This window comes from Babylonia areolata, chromosome 12 (genome assembly GCF_041734735.1).
Source record: "Babylonia areolata isolate BAREFJ2019XMU chromosome 12, ASM4173473v1, whole genome shotgun sequence".
NCBI lineage: Eukaryota > Metazoa > Mollusca > Gastropoda > Neogastropoda > Buccinidae > Babylonia > Babylonia areolata.
Window position 1 is genome coordinate 40436443 of NC_134887.1, and position 20431 is coordinate 40456873.

A 20431-nucleotide genomic window follows, 5' to 3' on the forward strand; every position below is an offset into this window, starting at 1 on the left:
AGTTACCGGCCAGAGAACAAGACAGATAACCCACCTGTTTTGTTGTCGCTTGCACACTCCACTTCCAGCTGCTCTTTCTTGCACCATGGGACAGCTTGGAAGGTCAGTTTCAACGTCTTCAGAATGGTGGAATTTTCAAAGTCCTGAAGACCGTGCACAGCCAGTTCAACATCATTTCCATCTGAGACAAGGTCTCTGCCTTTATATAATTCTGTATAATATTCATATTTTGTATTCTCCCTACTCAACACAGCTCCTTTGTTATATCGTCTAATTTCCATCCAATCTTCAAAGTGTTTCATCTGAATTTGAAACACCGTCATTGGTGGGCTTCGTAAACGAACACACAGTGGATGTGTCTGGGATGTTTGTCTTTCCAAGAACAGGTCGTCATCAGAGCTGAGAGTAATACTTCCATTCAGAACGAACCTGGGTTCCAGCTCACCCTCAACCAGCCTACATGAGTTCATATCCTTAGTTGTAAGTGAGAGGGATTCAAACAGTGACAGGTTCTCTGCACCAGGATGGGACTGAAGCAGAGCTGGCAGGGAGCATTCTGTTACAGGTGACTCCATGTCAGATCTGAACGTCTCCTTTGTGCAGTTTTCACCAACCATGACATGATACAAGAAATCCGAATTACGTGTTAGATCTGTTGACTTGGTTGGTTGTACAGTTGACTTGCTGGGTTCTACAGCTGACTTGGTTGATTGTACAGGTGACTCTGTTGTTTCGTTTCCGTCAAAGGAATTGCCACTCTGGGTCGTGGTGACATCTGACACAGCTTCCAACGAAGAACTCTGGTTAAAGAAATCGTCAAATTCGTCTGATGGTGAAGCTGTGTCAATGAACGGTAAATTTGGTCCTCGTGGTGTAATAGAATCATTACTGTCAAGAAGAACTGGTTCTGAGACGGGTATTTGTACTGTTTCGTCGGAATTCTGTGTAGAACCTGTTGTTCTCAAACTTTCTATTCTTGTTGCCACTTCAGCCTCGTGAATACCTGAAGTGGTGACATCATATGCCTCTGTCTCTGAATTTTTCAGTGTGTCCATTCTCGGTGTTGTAGTGTTGTTCAGAACTGAAGATGTGAAGTTGGTTTCTTGGCTAAACACATAGTTCAGGTATGAACTATTTCCTCTGTCTTGGCCACAGGAGGAAATCTGTGCGTAGAAACAGAGAGCCAGCAGCTTCAGGAAATGCCTTCCACAGACCTCCATTGTCCTTGCCTTTAGCACTGTTAACAGAACCAAGAAAAAGATCAGATGACATGTTGACACTTCTTCACTCATTAATTAATCTACTTTGTTCTGATAGTGCAAAAGAAGATGAAAAAAAGAAGAGAAGTGTTATTTAACTGGCATGTTTTCAGATTTTTATTAAATACATCTCCATGTTCATTGTGTCACGAACTTTGTTTCCAAATTTCTCTTACTCAATACCAATTTCCAACCTTAAAACTTACGTGAATTTGAGCTCTGGCTACGAGTAATAATTTGATTTGGTTTGCTATGATTTAGAATGATATACTATGTTAATTATTTGAAAATGGCATTGTCACTAAAAGTTATTTGACATGCCTTGTCTGTTCATTGTGGGGTCCTTTCCCTGTATACCTTCCCACCAGTATTTAATCTTCCATAAACGAGAAACGGATGTTTGCATCCGCACACAGGTAAACGCACATACCAAACAAATCATGGAAGGTTCCCTGCCAAAACTATCTGGCTTTAGAGGCGTTTTAAGAAAAACGCATCTCAGTACCAGTGGCATAACTTTCAGCTTTAGAAACTATTTAGCATGATTACCAAATGTATTCATACAAAACTCCATTTGATATCCGTATAAAATGTTCTAAAGCATGAAGTCAAAATAGATTTTTTAAACGATTTTGATTGATTGAAATTGATATGGATAATTATATGGCACCTATACACGGTCAGAGACCAAGGTCGAAGCGCTTTACGAATACAGAGTACTTTCCTCAACAAACTGACTACATGGGAAGAGCCATCTGAAATCTGCCTTCAGGCGCTTATCACTCGTTTCCTGTGTCATTCAGTGACACACACACACACACACACACACACACACACTTTGTACATCAAGAGTACATTTTTTGGCGATATTTTGCCAAGATTTCTTTCTCTTTTTTTTCTTTTTTTTTTCTTTTTTTTTAATGAGTCGTCCTTCTTCCCCTTTTTCCTCCATATCCATTCTTCCTCTTCTTTTATTAACAATCTTCCATCTGACAGGAAGCACTGGACTTGCCAGCATTTTGAATCACTTTGGTCACTGCAGTTCTCACAGTTACGTCATTGAATTTGAAACTGCAGTCCGCCACAATGGACTTTAGAGTAAAAGCTTGCTGCCAGAAATCATCTCTCCTGACAACGTCATTCTTCACTTCTGCTGAGACAGTGTTGATTTACAGGAGACATGGTCAGGATCTGGCACAACACATCCAACACAGGGAACTGCCATTCAGGAAATGGCGAAAACCAGGCACGGAAACTGGTGTTCAGTGACGCACTGCCTTCATCGACGCAACCAGCTAGCCTTCAATAACAACCTCAAGAGCTCCAGCCATATTTTACAAACAGTAAGGTGGAGCCTGTACGTAAACAAATTAACTCTCTCCATACGAACGGCGAAAGAGCCGACGTTAACAGCGTTTCATCCCAATTACCATCATCAAAATATTGCAAGCGGAACGCTCTCATACTGAAGAGGTGAATGTTGACAAAGAATACTACAGTTCTGACCACACACACACACACACACACACACACACACACACACACACACACACACAAACAAACAAAAACAAAACACACACACACAAAAAAAAACAGCTTTAAATGCGCAGCGCAGTTCAAGCAAAATGGTAATTCTGTTTCGAACACAATGTTCTCAGGAAAATGAAAGAAAATCTGCTGATTTTGTAGCTCAACTGCGGACGGACATAATTCGTGAGTTTTTAACTGCAATGCGGACTATGCACAAATCCCTCTCAATAAAACTGAGCATACTACTCCTCTTCCTTTCAATAACATGTTATCGCGAACAGTAACACGTGCTAGCAAATGATTATTGATTAAATTGTGTTTGATCTCGTATTTTCCGCTTGGGTGAATGTATATAGTGTAAGACATTCACACTCAGTGTAAAACACAAAAGCCTTTTTATGCCCGGAGTTATGTCTTCAAACGTGTTTTAAATGAACGAGATCCGTTTTTAGAAAATTATTTCCCATGATATATTTACACTATTTCACACTGGAAAGCATTATTTCGATAAATTTGAGAGATATGTGCATCAATGCAATTTCAATATTGAGCGAAAGAAGATAAAATGACTGCTATTAATCATTTGTCAGTATGTCACATAACAAGTAACATATTTTATGAATAAGGAAGAAAAATGGAACTGTAAATTCTTTGTGAACATATTGAAACAGTTTGTGCCTTTCCCAGACGTGCAACGTTATCATACTTAGAATGTGTGGAAAGTACTGATTTTCTGCTATTTTTAAGCCAAATTTGGTGTCAACTGACTAAACATTTCCAGTAAAAAAAAAGAATGTTAACACACACACACACACACACACACACACACACACACGTTTCTATTTTCAAGTTTTAATTATCCTTTCACTCCTATTGGAGTATGGAGGATTACTGCAAAATAATCTTTTCATGCCCAGAACAAACATTTCCAAATACACAACAATGTCACATAAAAGTTGAGAAAACACAAATGTCTTTTAACTCCAAAAGTGTAGCTATGCAACATTTGCAAATGTAATCATCTTACTTACAGCTAAAATGATTTTTTGCCCCCCTTTGAGCATATTACAAAAATAAAAACCGATTTTGGAGACCTTTTTTTTAACATATCTATTTCGTAACTGATCATAGACTCTGTTTGAATAAAGTCAAAAACCATTTTTGACTGCATAGGTGTGTGCATACTGGCGGGTGTGCGCGTGCACGTGTGTGTGTGTCTGTGTGTGTGCGCGCACGCGTGTTTGAAATAGTGTAATGGTGATAATGATGATTGGGCTTGCTTTGCTATGACTCTGCTGTGTGTGATTTTGTTAATCATGTTGTATGCCAAATTTTACTTTTATGCTTATGATCTGTATTACAGACTCTGTCACACTTAATTTCTCTTGCTGAGACAAAGTTATTCTGATTTCGATGAAAAATTTAAAAATGTGAAAAATTTGTCCAGTTGACAGTTTAGACAGACAACCCTCGATATATGAATATACCATGCACACACAACATAGTACGTACATGCACATAAGCATCAACACACTGAAGATTCCCCAACATACAATTAAGTCTGAAGATTTAACACATTTTAAATTCAAATATGCATTTTTACAAGACAAGCATCGTACTAATGATCGGCAAATGCTGTGTCCGTTTCCATAAAAGCATATGTTCCAAATAAAAATTTCTTTCATTTAATCTTATCTTAATGTCAGAATGGTCAATGTGATGACCGTGGACACCTAACGGGAAGAAGAAGACACGTGTTTGTCATGTAATAGTTTTCTAGATCTCGATATGAACACATTATGGTTCCCAATTCTACTAAAACTTTTCATTTGTATCTTTTCTTAGTAGAAATATTACATTGTTATTTTTTTCATGAGTCAGAAAAAAGTTTGATAGGTGCTAGCTAAATCAGTTGTAAGGTATTCTAATTTGAGGAACGTCACATATGATTATCTTCTGAACGCCTGATACATGAAGAACCAATTCCAAGTTCATGAATCAATTAAAGATAAATAAAGCTGGGTCACATCTGCACCCACTCGTACCCACACCTCAGTACTCATCACATACCCGACCACCCACCAGCTACCCACCCCCACCTCCATACATACACAGTTTGTTATCACCATATAATTTTCACGCTTGTCACTCTGTTCAAGCAATGGTTCAGTGCAAATCTTTGACAACATACCATTAAATAAGTCATATCCCTACACACTGGTTCTGTTCCCATCTCCATCGTCAGATCATTGAACAATCCCTGACAAACAATATACACTGACTCTGCCGGTTTCTGTCAGCACATCTTCAAGTCCTACCCTCGTTAGTCAGTTTTGTGCCTACCTGTGCCCCTAGCCACGTGTGGTCAGTGGTTCTGTGCCTACCTGTGCCCCTAGCCACGTGTGGTCAGTGGTTCTGTGCCTACCTGTGCCCCTAGCCACGTGTGGTCAGTGGTTCTGTGCCTGTCACTTGTCAGCATGCCTCGGAACAAGTCCTGGCCACACGAACTGCTTTGGTCCTTGCCGTTTACCCGCCACTACATGCTTGGCTAAATCCTTGCCACAGACACTGAAGACAGCATGACTTCAGACGAGTGTTGGGTGATACAACGTATGGTCCACATCCTCACTGACAAACAGCATCACTGTCACTGACTTGTCTCTGCTTCCACAGAGGTGTAACACGTGCTGGCAGCACTGTCCTCAGCCAATCACTGTTCTCCGCAGTATTAATTTCGGCGTCCGGAAGTGACGATTGCGCACGCGTCAGTCAGGACACGCCTTCCTGTGTGTGGAGTCAGTGAGACAATAACTTCGCAGAGGCCGCTGGTGGCACGGGTGTCTTCTGATTGGTTGCTGTCTTGTACGATCTCCCTCTTTCTCACATGTGCGCGCACGCACGTATTCACACACACACGCACGGACGCACTCACACGCACACACACACACACACACACATAGGCACACACGTTCATACATAGGTACACACGCACACACGCACACACACACACACACACACACACATGTATAATTGTATGCAAATACACATTCATACATACATCATCGTTATCACGATAACGTTGAAAATGATGAGGAGGATACTGCTGCTGCTGCTGTTCATGATGATGATGCTGATAACGATGATGTCAATGAGTACAATGAAAGCTACTTATTCGCACGGCCTGTTGAGAGAACGATAACCATTTCTGCTACCATCAATCAACAGAAACGACAATGATGAACAAACAAAAAAAACCCAAAAAACCAAAAACAAGAAAAACAACAACGAAAACAAGCAAACAAAACGAAAAAAAACGAACGCAATGATAACGACCTTGTGGCCTAGATATTCTGAATGTCAGCAGACCAGACAGATCTCAGTGGGGGGCAGGGGGGGCGGGGGGGGGGGGGGGAGGGCTCGGGAGGGGGCGTTGGGGGCGGGAGGGAGGCGTGGGATATTTTGCCATGAAAGACACACCAGTGTATAACCTTCTGTGAACTTCACTGGTGCTCGTGTCGGTCGTGGGGGAGGGGGGGGGGGGGGGGTGAGGGAATGGAGGTTGGTGGGAAATCAGGATGATGATGATGATGATGACAACCGCCGTGACGACAGTTTCAGTTTCAGTAGCTCAAGGAGGCGTCACTGACAAATCCATATACGCTACACCACATCTGCCAAGCAGATGCCTGACCAGCAGCGTAACCCAACGCGCTTAGTCAGGCCTTGAGAAAAAAAAAAAAAAAAAAGGTGAATAAATAATAGATACGCTTACATAAATAAATAAATAAATAATAATTATGATATAAAAAAAAGGTAGTAGTAATGGTAATAATTAAAAAAAAAAAATAATAATAATAATAATAAATAAATAAATAAGACAACAATGATGATAAATAAGCAAATAAATGTAAAACATGAAGACACACATTCACACATACACCCACACATGCATAACAGAAATGCACCAAACATGCAGTTTCACAGTTATGAAAGCACAGTCAACTACATATAAACGTACATGAGCTCCAACACACACACACACACACACACACACACACATTACCCTGCACCTCCTCTACCCCCCTCCTCCACACACTCCGTGACGACAATGATGACGATGACGACAATGAAGATAATGACGAACTTTTTGATGACGATGATGGCCATGACGATGATGACGAACTTTTTGATGACGATGATGGCCATGACGATGATGAAGACAATGATGAATTTTAGGAGGAAGGTGGCAGAATGGTTAAGACGCTCAGCTGCCAATACAGAGAGTCCGTGAGGGTGTGGGTTCGAATCCCGCTCTCGCCCTTTCTCCTAAGTTTGACTGGAAAATCAAACTGAGCGTCTAGTCTTTCGGATGAGACGATAAACCGAGGTCCCGTGTGCAGCACGCACTTGGCGCACTGAAAAAGAACCCATGGCAACGAGAGTGTTGTCCTCTGGCGAAATTACGTAAAATGAAATCCACTTTCATAGGTACACAAATATGTAAGCATGCACTCAAGGCCTGACTAAGCGCGTTGGGTTATGCTGCTGGTCAGGCATCTGCTCAACAGATGTGGTGTAGCGTGTATGGATTTGTCCGAACGCAGTGACGCCTCCTTGAGAAAGTGAAACTGAAACTGAAACGGATGAATTTTATGACAATGATGGCGATGACGATGACGGCGCTGGTGATTGAAGAGGTGTTTATTTACGCATGTGAATGTGCATGCATTTGCATTGTATGTGCGTTCACGTGCAATCGGTGCACGTATCCTGCACGTGTATGTGAGAGAGACAGAGAGATAGAGACTGAGAAGAAATGTGCATATGTGAACGGTGAGAGTCTCTTTATATCTATATCGATATCCATCTATCTATATCTATCTATATCTACTACATATATATATATATATATATATATATATATATATATATATATCAAATAAATAAAACGAAGTTGCAAACCAAGACCTATTTTGTTAAACAAAACAATAAAAATCTGAATTTTCGCTGCCACCCGGCAGCTTGGTCACAGACTACACTTATAACAGGTGACGTAATGCTATTTTTTTACGTCATCTTTCAGGCCATACATGACGTCTTCTACTACGTAAAGTTATCATGTTCTAATTATTCCTTCAGTTGTCTATGTACACATCACTCTTTTTCACTCTGATTCTCTGTATCTCAGTGATCGTGTGTAACCACCACCACGACAAACCAGACTGGTAACTCCACGAATTAGAGTTCACAATGAAAACCCATAGATGTCGCTTCTCAAGTTCAGTCCAACAAAAACTGTCCCAAGGTTACATATCCGAAATAGTTCTCTTCTTTTCAGCTCCTCCACTTTGTTGACCTGCTCCATCGCTGTCACCTGTAAAAAGCTGAGGCTGTCGTCAGAAGGGTGAGGGGTGGAAGAAACATGGGCAGCGACCAAACACTTGGTGCCTTTCCTCAGTTTGCAGTCGCTTTTGTGGTTTTCCCATCTTTTCTTAAGATCGTTGGAGCATCCCACATATTGTGCCTCAGGGCAAAGTCTACAGGTCAACTAGCATAAGACAGACCAAGGTTGGCGTGGTGCAGGAGAGGTGTTGGTTGATCTGCCAGCGCCTTCCATCCCAAGGAGAAATGACATGGTCTGTGAAGTGGCCAGGACTGCAGGTGTCACAGCGAGGTGCCTGACATTTGAAGAAGCCTCGGATGTTGTCAGGGCCATGAACCACAAACCGCCTGGGGACAGTGGGTTTGTACATACTGCCCAGGTTTCTGCGGCGTCTGCTACAATTCTCAGGTTTTGGGGGAAAATTCTTTGTTTTGGGGGTCAGCATAGAGTAAATTGGTGATATGTCTGATTGTTTCTGATTTGGAAGGGAATTATGGATCAAATATAGTGACCCAAGCCAGTTTCTTTGGTTTCTTTTTTCTGGTGGCAGTCAGCAGTTCTCTCCTGTCTCTTCTGGCACCTTTCACCAGATCAGATTTTGCCTTGTCAAAATTCCAACCTGCCAAGGTAAAGAAGCGGGCATACTCATCAGTTCTACACACAAGCAGGTCGTCTTCACTGCATATCATGGTAGTCTTGTCCCCACTCCTGTAATAAGGCCCTTGAACACTGGAGGAGGATGACTAGGGGGGGATGGGGGGGGAAGGTAAGCATATATATATATATATATGTGTGTGTGTGTGTGTGTCTGTGCGTGTGTGTAGTACGTGTGTGTGCGCGCGTGTTTGTGTGTGTGTGTGTGCACAAATGTGATACCGTGCATGTGTGCCTGACCGTCCGTCTGTCTGCCTATCTAAGTGTGTACAAGTTTATATATCACTTCAGGCTGCAAACGTTGACCTGAAATCTTAGTTAACCTTCAGGGAGGAGGGGTGTGGTTGGTGGATGCAACACACTATCTTCGCTCCAAGCCCAAGGTGTTCATAATTATTGTGCTCAAGCTTTAACCGGCATTGATGATCCTCTCATGGGCTGTTTCCAATGTTTGCTGTCATTCCTGCTAGCGGGTGTCAAGCTCTGAGTGTCCTTTTCACATGAACACACATACATTGTTCAAAAATCACCTCTGCACACACACACACACAAACACACACACACACACACACACACAGAGCATTGAACGAGTCTCATGATCATGTCACAACAAGTCAGACCCAACAGGCTGCAGACGAAAGAAGTTAAGAGAGAGAGAGGGGAAGAGAGGGAAGGGCACATACCATGTGTTGCGCGTGCACAAATGGAATACGTGATGATCGCTTTCCGCGAGAGACTGCCGAGTATTGCATGACGGGCACTTCGCGCGCGGCGAGAAGACGTGAACTTTGCTCACGTCAACACACAGGGCCATATCAGAGCTGTTTGGGTCGCCATTGTGTGCATACAGAGAGAGAGAGAGAGGCTCCTCAGATGGTCGTGGAATTTTCGTGAATGATGTGAATCAAAAGTACTGTGAATCGAAAGAGGAGTTGTCTACATGAACAACACCCCTGTCACAGTGTTTCGGCTGTCTGGCTGTGACTAAGATGTTTGCTGAGTGAGTTTGGATATTGTTGCTCCTGAACGCTCTCTCTCTCTCTATGTATATATATATATATATAGAGAGAGAGAGAGATAAATATATATATATATATAGAGAGAGAGAGAGAGAGAGAAAAGAACAAACACATCCATCTGTCAAATGTTCCAGATTTTCGGAACGATCACGTTCCTTCTTCAAGGGATAAGTTGTTTACATGTTACCAGGGTCACTTTTACTATGCCATGTTTCGTCCAGAGCCGAAAGAATTGCAGTTGTCTATTTTCTTCTACTTTCAAAACAAATACTTGGCTGGAGCGCATGAACACAGAGCACAGATCATACTACGATCAACCTGTTGAAATAGTGAGTACAACTTGTGAGCGTAGGAGATGCTAATTTTACTAAGAACTTGAACTGAAACATAACTTTTGAATATATTCAGAAAATGCATGAAGTTAATCTAAAAATGGATCAAAATACCGATGATTTAATATATATATATATATATATATATATATATATATATTCATGAAATAATTGCAACTAGCACATCGCTAATTAAGCGAAACGAAAATTCTCCCAGAAAACAAATGAAGGCTACTTTTTGCAGAGTAAACATAAGAAGAATTTCAACACGTTCTTTCTTTGCAAGCGTAGTTTAGCTCTGGTTAGTTTCGATACACCCATAAAAGAAAACAAATTGTACATAGGCTCATTTTGAACTCGACAAAGAATTTATTACTGTTGAAACCTCAGATGTTGTAAGATCTGATAAGATAATATCCACATTTCTTCACCTGTACGTTTCCGTTTATAAGACGGGGGGAAAATGGGGGAAAGTTTCATTGATGCATTCATCAGCCGCAGTTGCATAATCCAACCAATGTTATGGGACATCATTCTTAATATACTATGCGATTCTTTTTTCCTCGGATCTCACTTATCTAAAAACATTACACTTCGTAAATGAATCAGTTAAATTTGATTTGTATAGAGCGCGTGAAAATCTACACACTTCTGTTACTTGTTCACAGCACCACACAAACATGCAGAGACAAAAACGAGAAGAAACAAGTGCCTGTACAGTAGACAGCACACACAGAGACACAATTACACACACACGCACACGCGCGTGCATGCGAGCACGCATGCACCACACACACACACACACACACACACACACACACACACACATGCAATTCAACTGGCTTACAGCGAAAGTAATATGGTTTCGCAGCTTTTTTTTTTTTTTTTTTTTTTTTTTTATAATAGAGTAGTTAGTGGAAGACGTTTTTCTAATGTTCTGGAGGATCGAATTCCAAAGAGAATGAATGATTTTCAGAACACATGGATGTCATTTAAACCATTGTTCTTGGAATATTCGGTTATTTCCACATGGCTGCCTGACCAGTAATTGCTGAATTTTCTTTCCTTTTTGATGATGTTTGGCACAGCTCTTTATTTCACGATCCACACATTAAGTTCGAGTGCAGAAATTGTGAAAATGATTTTTTTTTTCGAACATTATATCCTTGAGGCCCGATAATATATCTTCCACTGGAAATTGTATGATGAAACTGAAGTCTATGTGTCATATGATGAAACTGATGTCTATGTGAAGTCTGTCATATGATGAAACTGAAGTCTATGTGAAGTCTATGTGTCATATGATGAAACTGAAGTCTGTGTGTCAACCTGTCATAGTGTAATTGAATCCCACTCGTGTATGAAATACTCCGATTACTTTTTTCCCCCATACGTTTATGTACCTGCACCCTACACCCTGTTTCCCTAATATACTATATATATATATATATATATATATATATATTAATATTGATATTATAACTCCTTTGTATTTTAGAACTGAATAGAAACAAGCAAAACAAAACAAATAAACAAAACAAAAAAAAACAAAACAAAAAAAATCAGAGGAGCAACAGACCTGAAGGCTCGCTGTACGAACTACTCTGTTGGTAAGGGGACATCACTCACACACCTTGAAACAGATCTCAGTGGAGAGAAGGGTCTGGAAAGTGAAGTTCAGATATATATATATATATATAGATATATGTGTGTGTGTGTGTGTGTGTGTGTCTACAGAGGAAAATGTTCTGTCTTTCTTGGATTTGAATAAATGATACGATGGAGAGCTCTTTTGTGATGGACACGTCCCTGGACTCCTTTGGGGAAGCCAGTGGAGTCTCTTGAAAACAGGGGCCGATGTGTTGAGACTTCCTTGACACTGCAACAAGCATAACTCTGTGTGTGTGTGTGTGTGTTGTGCGGTTTTTACCCCTGCGATTATCCATATCTGCAATTTGTAGGGTTGTATTAGTGTATATAGATGTTGTGTTTCCACTTCTGTGCCCTCGTGTGCTCTTGAGTGGTATAAAGCACAATTATTGTATATGTATTATCTCATTTGAGGCGCTTAGAGCCCATCATGATATATGGGGAGTTAGCGCCAAATAAGTACGATATATTATCATTATCATTGTTGTTATTGTTTATAACGGCAGCATTTTTGCACAGCCTGGAAAATCAATGCTTAACTTGAACCTGCAGGAGACAGTAAAGATGAACGGTTGAAATAGTCTAGTTCTGACACACACAGAGAGAGAGAGAGAGGGATACCACCATGCCGCAAGCTGTTCCATGCATTAGAAGGAATGGACGAGCTTTAATCTAATCAGTACCTTGCTTGCCCCTCCAGACGACCCATTTGTTAGGGTCAGGGGAAAAAAAATCACAAAAAATACAAAACACAAAAGTAACTGAATGAAACTCGCTGTACTTGACCCACTAACCCCTCCCCTCACGTCGTGTGTACGCCAACCCCCTCCCTCTCTTCACAGCCCTCAGAAGCTAAGTCGCTGCCAGTACCTTCTTGCTGGTAGCTTTCTTCACTGCAGATACTTTATTCAACGTCTTCATGATCCTCGTCAATGTCGAAATCTTCAGTTTGAAGCATTTCAATCACTTCAGCAGCAGTAAAAAGCCGCTGTCCTGATCCAGTTTGCTCATTAATTTTCCATTTGTATCGCCAATGGCGCCATTTTCGATACGTATGCAGATTAGCTTGTCATGTGGGGTACCAAGGTCAACGGCTCGCCAGCGAGTGTATAGCTACGGAACCTAAAGAATAAACCTTCCATTCGACCCTCGACACGTTCGCAATGCCACATATGAATATATATATATATATATTATATTTCCAGGTAGATACATGTGTGGTAACACCTGGCATATACAAATGATTTTTATGTACATACATATGTATATATATGTGTCTGTGTGTGTATGTCTCTCGCGCTGTGTGTGTGTGTGTGTTAACAAGCTGTGTGTCACAAAAACAACTTTCCGCTGATTGTGTATGTACAATGCATGCGCAGGTATATCTGCATGAAACTTATGCACGTATATGTATATGTATATATAAGGGCCAATGTATACATATGCACGAATGTGTGTGTTCGCGCGAGCGCGCGCACGTGTGTGTGTGTATGTGCGCGCGCGCGCGCGCGTGTGTGTGTGTGCGCGGTTATTTGATCAGTACAAGTAAAGTGCCTTTTCAACCTATCTTTTTTTCTGGCAGGGTTTCTTTCTGTTTACTCGTTTCTTTACTCGATGTACATACTCGTATATGCCTGTCCACCAGTTGTCCAGTTGTCTTTATAAGTGTGAGTATGTGTGTGCGTGACGCGTGCGCGCGTATGTGTATGTGTAGGTGCGTGCGTGTTTGTGTCTGTGTCTGTGTGTCTGGTTTGTTTGTCCCCAGTACATACACACACTGGTAAGATTTCTACACAGTTCCTGCGTACGTGCGTGCGCATACCGCGGCCGCGCACACTTCAACACGCACACGCTTATCAAAGCAAAGGAATTGTCGGGGAAATTGTTCAGTGCGAGTTATACACATTATGTATTTTATCATATCATATATTATAATTATTAATGTCTGTCGTGTTGTCATTTGCAGCCGGGACTGTCGTTATCAGCAGACACTGTTTACCTCCTACACAAACAGAAAAAAGTAATTAAAAAAAAAAAAAAAAAAAATTCAACGTGTCATGACAAACCTTTTGAGGTGTAGCCTATACTTTGTAGCCAGCCTTTCGTTGATCATGAATAACCACGGCAAAAAAGATAACGCATAACACTTATCTGTTTGAACAAATTAAAGTGCTGACAAACTCATCCATTTCCTTTGTCAACACTTGCTCGCAGCAAATTGGGTCACCTTGATTTGCCGGCGTTTCAAAAGGGGCACAGTTTTTTGTTGTTGTTTTTTTTTTTCGTCGTCGTTGTGTTTTTGTGGAGGGAGGTGGGTCGAGTGGGGGGGGAGGGGGGGGGGGACAAAGTTGGTCAGTTTGGCTGATAGTATTGACGTCACCGCAACCACACTGACTCGGAGAATGGCTTCAAGATTACCTCGTTTCTTATTTTATTTTATTTTATTTTAATTATATCTGCTTTTTTATGCTTGCCTTTTTATTTATTGATGCAAATTCTTAATACAATGATGACCTTTTTTTTTTTTTCTTTTACCACAGCAGCTGTGGTGTAGCGTATATATTGATCAGCCCGCACGCTGTGACACCTTGGAAACTGATCGGTTGACGTTTTTGAGGATCGGCCATTGAATAGATGAATGGACTTGTGTATGGTTTCAGTTTCAATTTCTCAAGGAGGCGTGACTGCGTTCGGACAAATCCATATACGCTACACCACACCTAATATTTATTGCATGCATGTATATGAATGTGTATTGTGTGCGCGTGCGTTTATGTAAGTTTGTACCTGCCTATGTGTGCGTATGTGTTAGGGTAGCTGTTAGATACACATGTATTGTTAAAATGTATGTACGCAGTGTGTATGTGTATGTGTGTGTGTGTGTGTGTGTGTGTGTAGTCATATTTTGGTGTGTGTATGTAACATAGATATGTTTTATGATAAAGCGTTTTTGTAAAGCACCTAGAGCAGATTTCTGGATAGTGTGCTATATAAGTATCCATTATTATTATTATTACTAGGCAGATGCCTGACCAGCAGCATGAGCCAGTGCGCTTTGCCAGGCCTTGAGTGCATGCTTCCATTATTTGTCAACCCATCAGAGTGGTTTTCTTCTGCAGAATGAAGCCTGAGGACAAGAGTCTCGTTGCCATGGGTTCTTTTTTCTTTTCTTTTTTTTTCTTTTTTTTCAGTGTGCCAAGTGCGTGCTGCACACGGGACCTAGGTTTATTCGTCTCATCCAAATGACCAAACGCTCAGTTTGATTTTGCAGTCACACCTGGGAGAAAGGGCGAGAGCGGGATTTGAACCCTCACCCTCACGGACTCTCTATATTGGCAGCTGAGCATCTTGACCATTCTGCCACCTTCCTCAGTGATAGCATGAATAGTTGATGTGTATACAGCATAAATAGCGAGTTGATATGATCACCAAAAGTATCACACGTTCATATTTTTTCTTTTGAAAATGAAAGCAAGAGCATGGGGATGTCGACAGGGAAAGCGTGTGTGGGGGGTGGGGGGGAGACACAAGATGATCAGTTGTCTTGTCCCTACTTTTTCTTACCTGACGCATAATTCTAGAGTATGTTTGTGTTTGAATTGCTCTAGGTCTGTAGACAGACACCTGCGTGTATTTGTCAACTTCTTCTGTAATGAACACAAAGGACTAATCAGTCACTGATGATGATAATTATGGATATTTATACAGCGCCTGTCTCGGTTCAGAGAGCAAACTCTAAGCGATTTACAAATAGAGCCATTTGCACAACAGCCTGCATACCTGGGCAGAGCTGACTGACAGCAGCCGTTTGGGCGGTCATCATTCGTTTCCTGTGTCATTCAATCGGGTTTCAGTCAACCACACACATTTTCATACAGATATGTAACATATGTGTTCCTTTCCCCCCCACCCCCAGCCCCCATGTAGTCAGCCATACTCGTTTTCGGGGGTGAGCATGCTGGGTGTGTTCTTGTTTGCATAACCCGCCGAACGCTGACATGGAATGCAGGATCTTTAACGTGCGTAGGTGATCATCTGCGTGTGTATGCACACGGAGGTTCAGTCTCCAGCAGGTCTGGACATCAGACCCGTGAGATCGGAAAAATCTCCGCTCTTAACCCTTCAGGCGCGACGGGGGTCGAACTCGGTAACTCGGTATTTGTATTTCTTTTTATCAGAACAGAGTTCTCTGTGTGAAATTCGGGCTGCTCTCCCCAGCAGGGAGAACACGTCGCTACACTACAGCGTCACCTTTTTTTTCTTTTTTTTTCTTTTTTTTCTTTTTTCCTGCGTGCAGTTTTATTTGTTTTTGAAGTGGATTTTTCTACAGAATTTTGCCAGGAACAACCCTTTTGTTGTCGTGGGTTCTTTTACGTGCGCTAAGTGCCTGCTGTACACGGGACCTCGGTTTATCGTCTCATCCGAATGACTAGCGTCCAGACCACCACTCAAGGTCTAGTGGAGGGGAAGAAAATATCGGCGGCTGAGCAGTGATTCGAACCAGCGCGCTCAGATTCTCTTGCTTCCTAGGCGGACGTGTTACCTCTAGGCCTTCACTCCACCATTTTTGCTCAAATTCCATTCTATGGCAAAATGTTCAAATGTTTGATACCTTATAAAAATGAATTTTTGGACACTTGTTCTCATAATAATGATCATATTAATGAGTCATCATTGTCTGTGATTCCAGAACTACCAGACAGGAAGAAAAGCTCACAGACACGGTGATGACAGAAGCTGTGGTCCCGAGGTCATCCAGCAACATTCTGACATCAGCTGTCCCATACTGACTCTGTACGGCAGACCTCAGGAACAAATGTGTATGAACCTGTTCCTGCCAGCGTCGATTGCACGTTCTTCTTCAGAACTGACTTTTAATGAAATCGTAGAACTTTAGACAGACAAACAAAAGTTTGACCACTAAATGCAAATGCTATTAACAAACTAAATGACCGGCCGTTAGTTAAAGAAATGAAGAGTCAAGAAAGAGAGGTCTTTTTTTCACAGGATGTGTATGTGAATAACCAGCACCACTGAAATAATTTGTTGAAACCAAGGACTTGGAAACAGTTGAATGATGAGAAAGTTATCCCCTTTTTATATTTTTGTTCTGTATTACTAGAAACCTAACACTGACCAAGACATCTGATTTTCCCATCATATAAATAATGTCTCTGTAGATGAGCCTACATTTTTTTTTTTTTATAAATCAGTACAAAAGTGAGCATATTCAAGTCCGATATATGAAAAAACAATCCGTTTAATAAACAGAAATAGTCTGATAAACGGGCTCTTATGACATAAATCTGTATTCAGATTGCATCGGGGGCTCAAACAAAACAAAAACAAAAAAATGTGGCGGTGTGTTATTCGGACAATATACATCAACTGTAGATTTAAGACCATGCGAACTTGCATTCTGTTACTGGCAATATTGGCAACGGTCAGTCTACTAATGATTTTGCGCTCTAACCATGGTCAATTTGACGGCGTTGAAAAACGTGGTTTGAGACAAAAGTCCTCGCTTCTGGCACCTATGCAAAACACCCTGAAGAAGTCAACTGACAGGGCGGAGGCCCAAGACAGTGGATCTGGGTTGAAATGTGTGCATCCCGTTCTCCACCCTTTTGACCCAGCCGTTATGCAGTTCCACGGGAAAGTACCTCCAGTAGACTGCAGTTCCGCCATGATGGACTGGGTCTACGTCATCAACGGTACATTCCACATTTCACGTGACGCCATACGTCAGTACGGAAACATCACGTGCGAATATGCACCAATCGTGCGCCAGGGTGATTTTTCCGTGGGCTACGCCTCAGTGGTGAAACCAATGCTGGATGGAACGCCTTTACAGTCTGACTTTTTCCGCGTGGACTGTCAGTCTGCCCGTGGCAAGACGTACAACAACATCCACGCTGCTGTGGCCGTGAACAGTTCTGTCATGGAGCGTCTTCGTCACTTCCATTCTTCGCTGAACTCTGCTCCAGGCTTGAACAAACGACCCGAACTCAAGTCGTCATCACTCACTTCATCTCTGTCCTCAACACGCAGCACAGACCATGATGAATTCTCATCCCAGTCCTACCAAAATCTTAATCTGAGCGTTTTCATGCTTGGTTTTGACTCACTCTCGCGTATGGCTTGGCGACGCCTTTTGCCAAAGACACACACTCTCCTCGTCGACAGATTGGGAGCAATAGAACTGGAGGGTTACAATATTTTGGGAGACGGTACACCAGCTGCGCTGTTACCTATTCTGACAGGCAAAATGGAAGAGGAACTTCCAGAGGCCAGACGAGGTTTCCAAGGGGTAAAACCAGTGGACAATCACCCCTGGATATGGAGAGAGTTTTCCAAACAGGGCTACGTCACGGCTTATGCAGAAGACATGCCGCAAATAGGAACATTCTATTACAGAATGCTAGGTTTTGAACACCAGCCCACTGATCACTGCTTGCGTCCGTTCTACCTTGCAGCAGAGAGAGCGGGTAAAGACAACCCTAAACTCTGCTGGGGATCTAAACCACGACACATGAATTTCATGAACTGGTTTGGGAGTCTGTTTGACATGTACAGACATTTCCCTAAGTTCTTCTTCGGGTTTTACTCAGAAATGAGTCATAATGCTAACAACCCAGCTCAAGCTATGGATGAGGATCTGGCTGCCTTCTTGCAAGAGTTGGAAGTGAAAGGACATCTGAATTCCACTCTGTTGATTCTAATGGCAGATCATGGTGCGAGATATGACTTTATTCGGGCCACTGCCCAAGGAAGGCTGGAAGAGCGTTTGCCATTTTTTTCATTTCGGTTTCCTCCGTGGTTCCGACAACAGTACCCCACCATCATGAAAAACTTGCAGACCAACTCAAAAAGACTGACCACTCCGTTTGACATCCACGCAACCTTCCTGGGCATCCTGAACCACTCCGGCACCAGTTATGGCGATGTGAGCAGCAGAGCCATCAGCCTGTTCAAGGAAATCCCCAAAGAACGCACGTGCACTCATGCTGAGGTCACTCCTCACTGGTGCGCGTGTTTGGAATGGCAGCCCGTCAGCACATCAGACCCGCTTGTTCAAGAGGCTGTAGCCACTGCCATTGACACAATCAACAGCTACACGCAATCCAAACGGGACAAGTGTGCGAAACTGGCCTTGCACAACATCACCAGAAGCCTTCGTTACGTTCCCAGTTCCGATGATCAGTCCGCTGAATGGAAACTGTTAAAATACGCCAAAGCTCGTCGACCCGCCGCCACTGAACTGTACCAGGTGTCTTTCCGGACACTTCCGGGGCTCGCTCACTTTGAGGTCACGTGCAGACGTGACGTCACGTCCAACACGTTCAGCGTGGATGTTCGCGCCATCAGCAGAATCAACAAGTACGGCTCTCAACCCAGCTGTGTCCAGAAGTCTCTGCCGCACTTGAGACCGTATTGCTACTGTGTTTGACGGCGGGGAATCTGTACCGTTTTCTGTGAACGAGATGTGAAAGTCGTTCCATACAATAAAAAGAGTCAAAACAACTACACAGAGAAACACAGAACAAAAATAAACAAAGCTCCCGCCAGCAATAAAAAGAATGCTAAAAGATGACTACAATTGCGGAACGGAAGACCATTCGAGAAAAAAAACAGGTTAAAAAAAAAAAAAAAAAAAAAAAAAAGGAAAAGAAAGAGCAAAAAGTACTGTGCTCAGATTGTTGACAGGAAAACAAGGCTACTAGTATACGTGTTCGTTGATTCGTTGGTTAGTTGATGGTGGGTAGACTTGGGTTTTTTGTTTTGTTTTGTTTGTTTGTTTTTAATGAATAGGCATGCACACGCTCTTTTTGTGTGCACGAAGGCACTATCAGAAACGTGCACACGCAAACACACACACACATTCGTAAGTTCATTCATTCGTACGTTCGTTCGTTAATTTACTCTTTAACACGTTCATCTCCATTTTCTTTTCGTCTTTTTCTTTTCATTTTTTTTTCTTCTTCTTTATCCCCCCCGCCCCTCCCCCCCCCCCCCCCCCTTTTTTTTTTCTTCTTTTTTTTCTCGTTATGTCTTACCCTCTCCGGCACTCAAAACACGTTGACTTACCAATTATTGTTGATCGTCGCTCGCGAATAATTCTTTTATAGTTATTTTGCTCCGGGTGACTGATTTTTGCGTCGCTGAGCTTGTAGCTTCTCATCCTATGTGATTTGTGTGCTGAAACAACGATCAGCAACTAGTGTGTGATGAATGGATGTCTTGTGTATTCTGTGTCATTGTACATGGCACTGGTGTACGGTTTACTGATGATGAATTGTATGTCAGTTTTGTGTTTCTTCAAACAGTTCAGGGGATCGTTGGTGTGACCAGTATCTGCTGTTACTCTTACGCATGTCCTCGTTTTCGTTGGTCACAACACTACACATAAACGCACACACACACACACGCACACGCACACGCACACATATATATAAGTGCACTTTTTTTTTTTAAAAGACCGATAATGTGCCATCACCATCAACGTCTTCACTAACCGTCACCATCATTATCATGATCGTCGCTTGTCGTTGTTAGCCCACGCTGTCTCGCATTCCTACGCTTTCTGTCACTCGTGGGATTTGC

General features: G+C 42.2%; 1 protein-coding gene across 1 annotated transcript; it reads left to right on the forward strand.

Annotated features, from left to right (window-relative positions):
• Nucleotides 1-9612: 9612 nt before the first annotated feature.
• LOC143288617 (uncharacterized) lies at nt 9613-19501 on the forward strand. Its single transcript, XM_076597272.1, has 2 exons — nt 9613-9826; nt 16518-19501. Exon 2 carries the CDS (start codon nt 17181-17183, stop codon nt 19275-19277), a length of 2097 nt encoding a protein of 698 aa, XP_076453387.1. The 5' UTR covers nt 9613-9826; nt 16518-17180; the 3' UTR covers nt 19278-19501.
• Nucleotides 19502-20431: the final 930 nt, after the last annotated feature.

Excerpts from the sequence above, each read along its gene's own strand:
- LOC143288617 (XM_076597272.1), top strand. The coding sequence starts at position 17,181 with ATGTGGCGGTGTGTTATTCGGACAATATACATCAACTGTAGATTTAAG.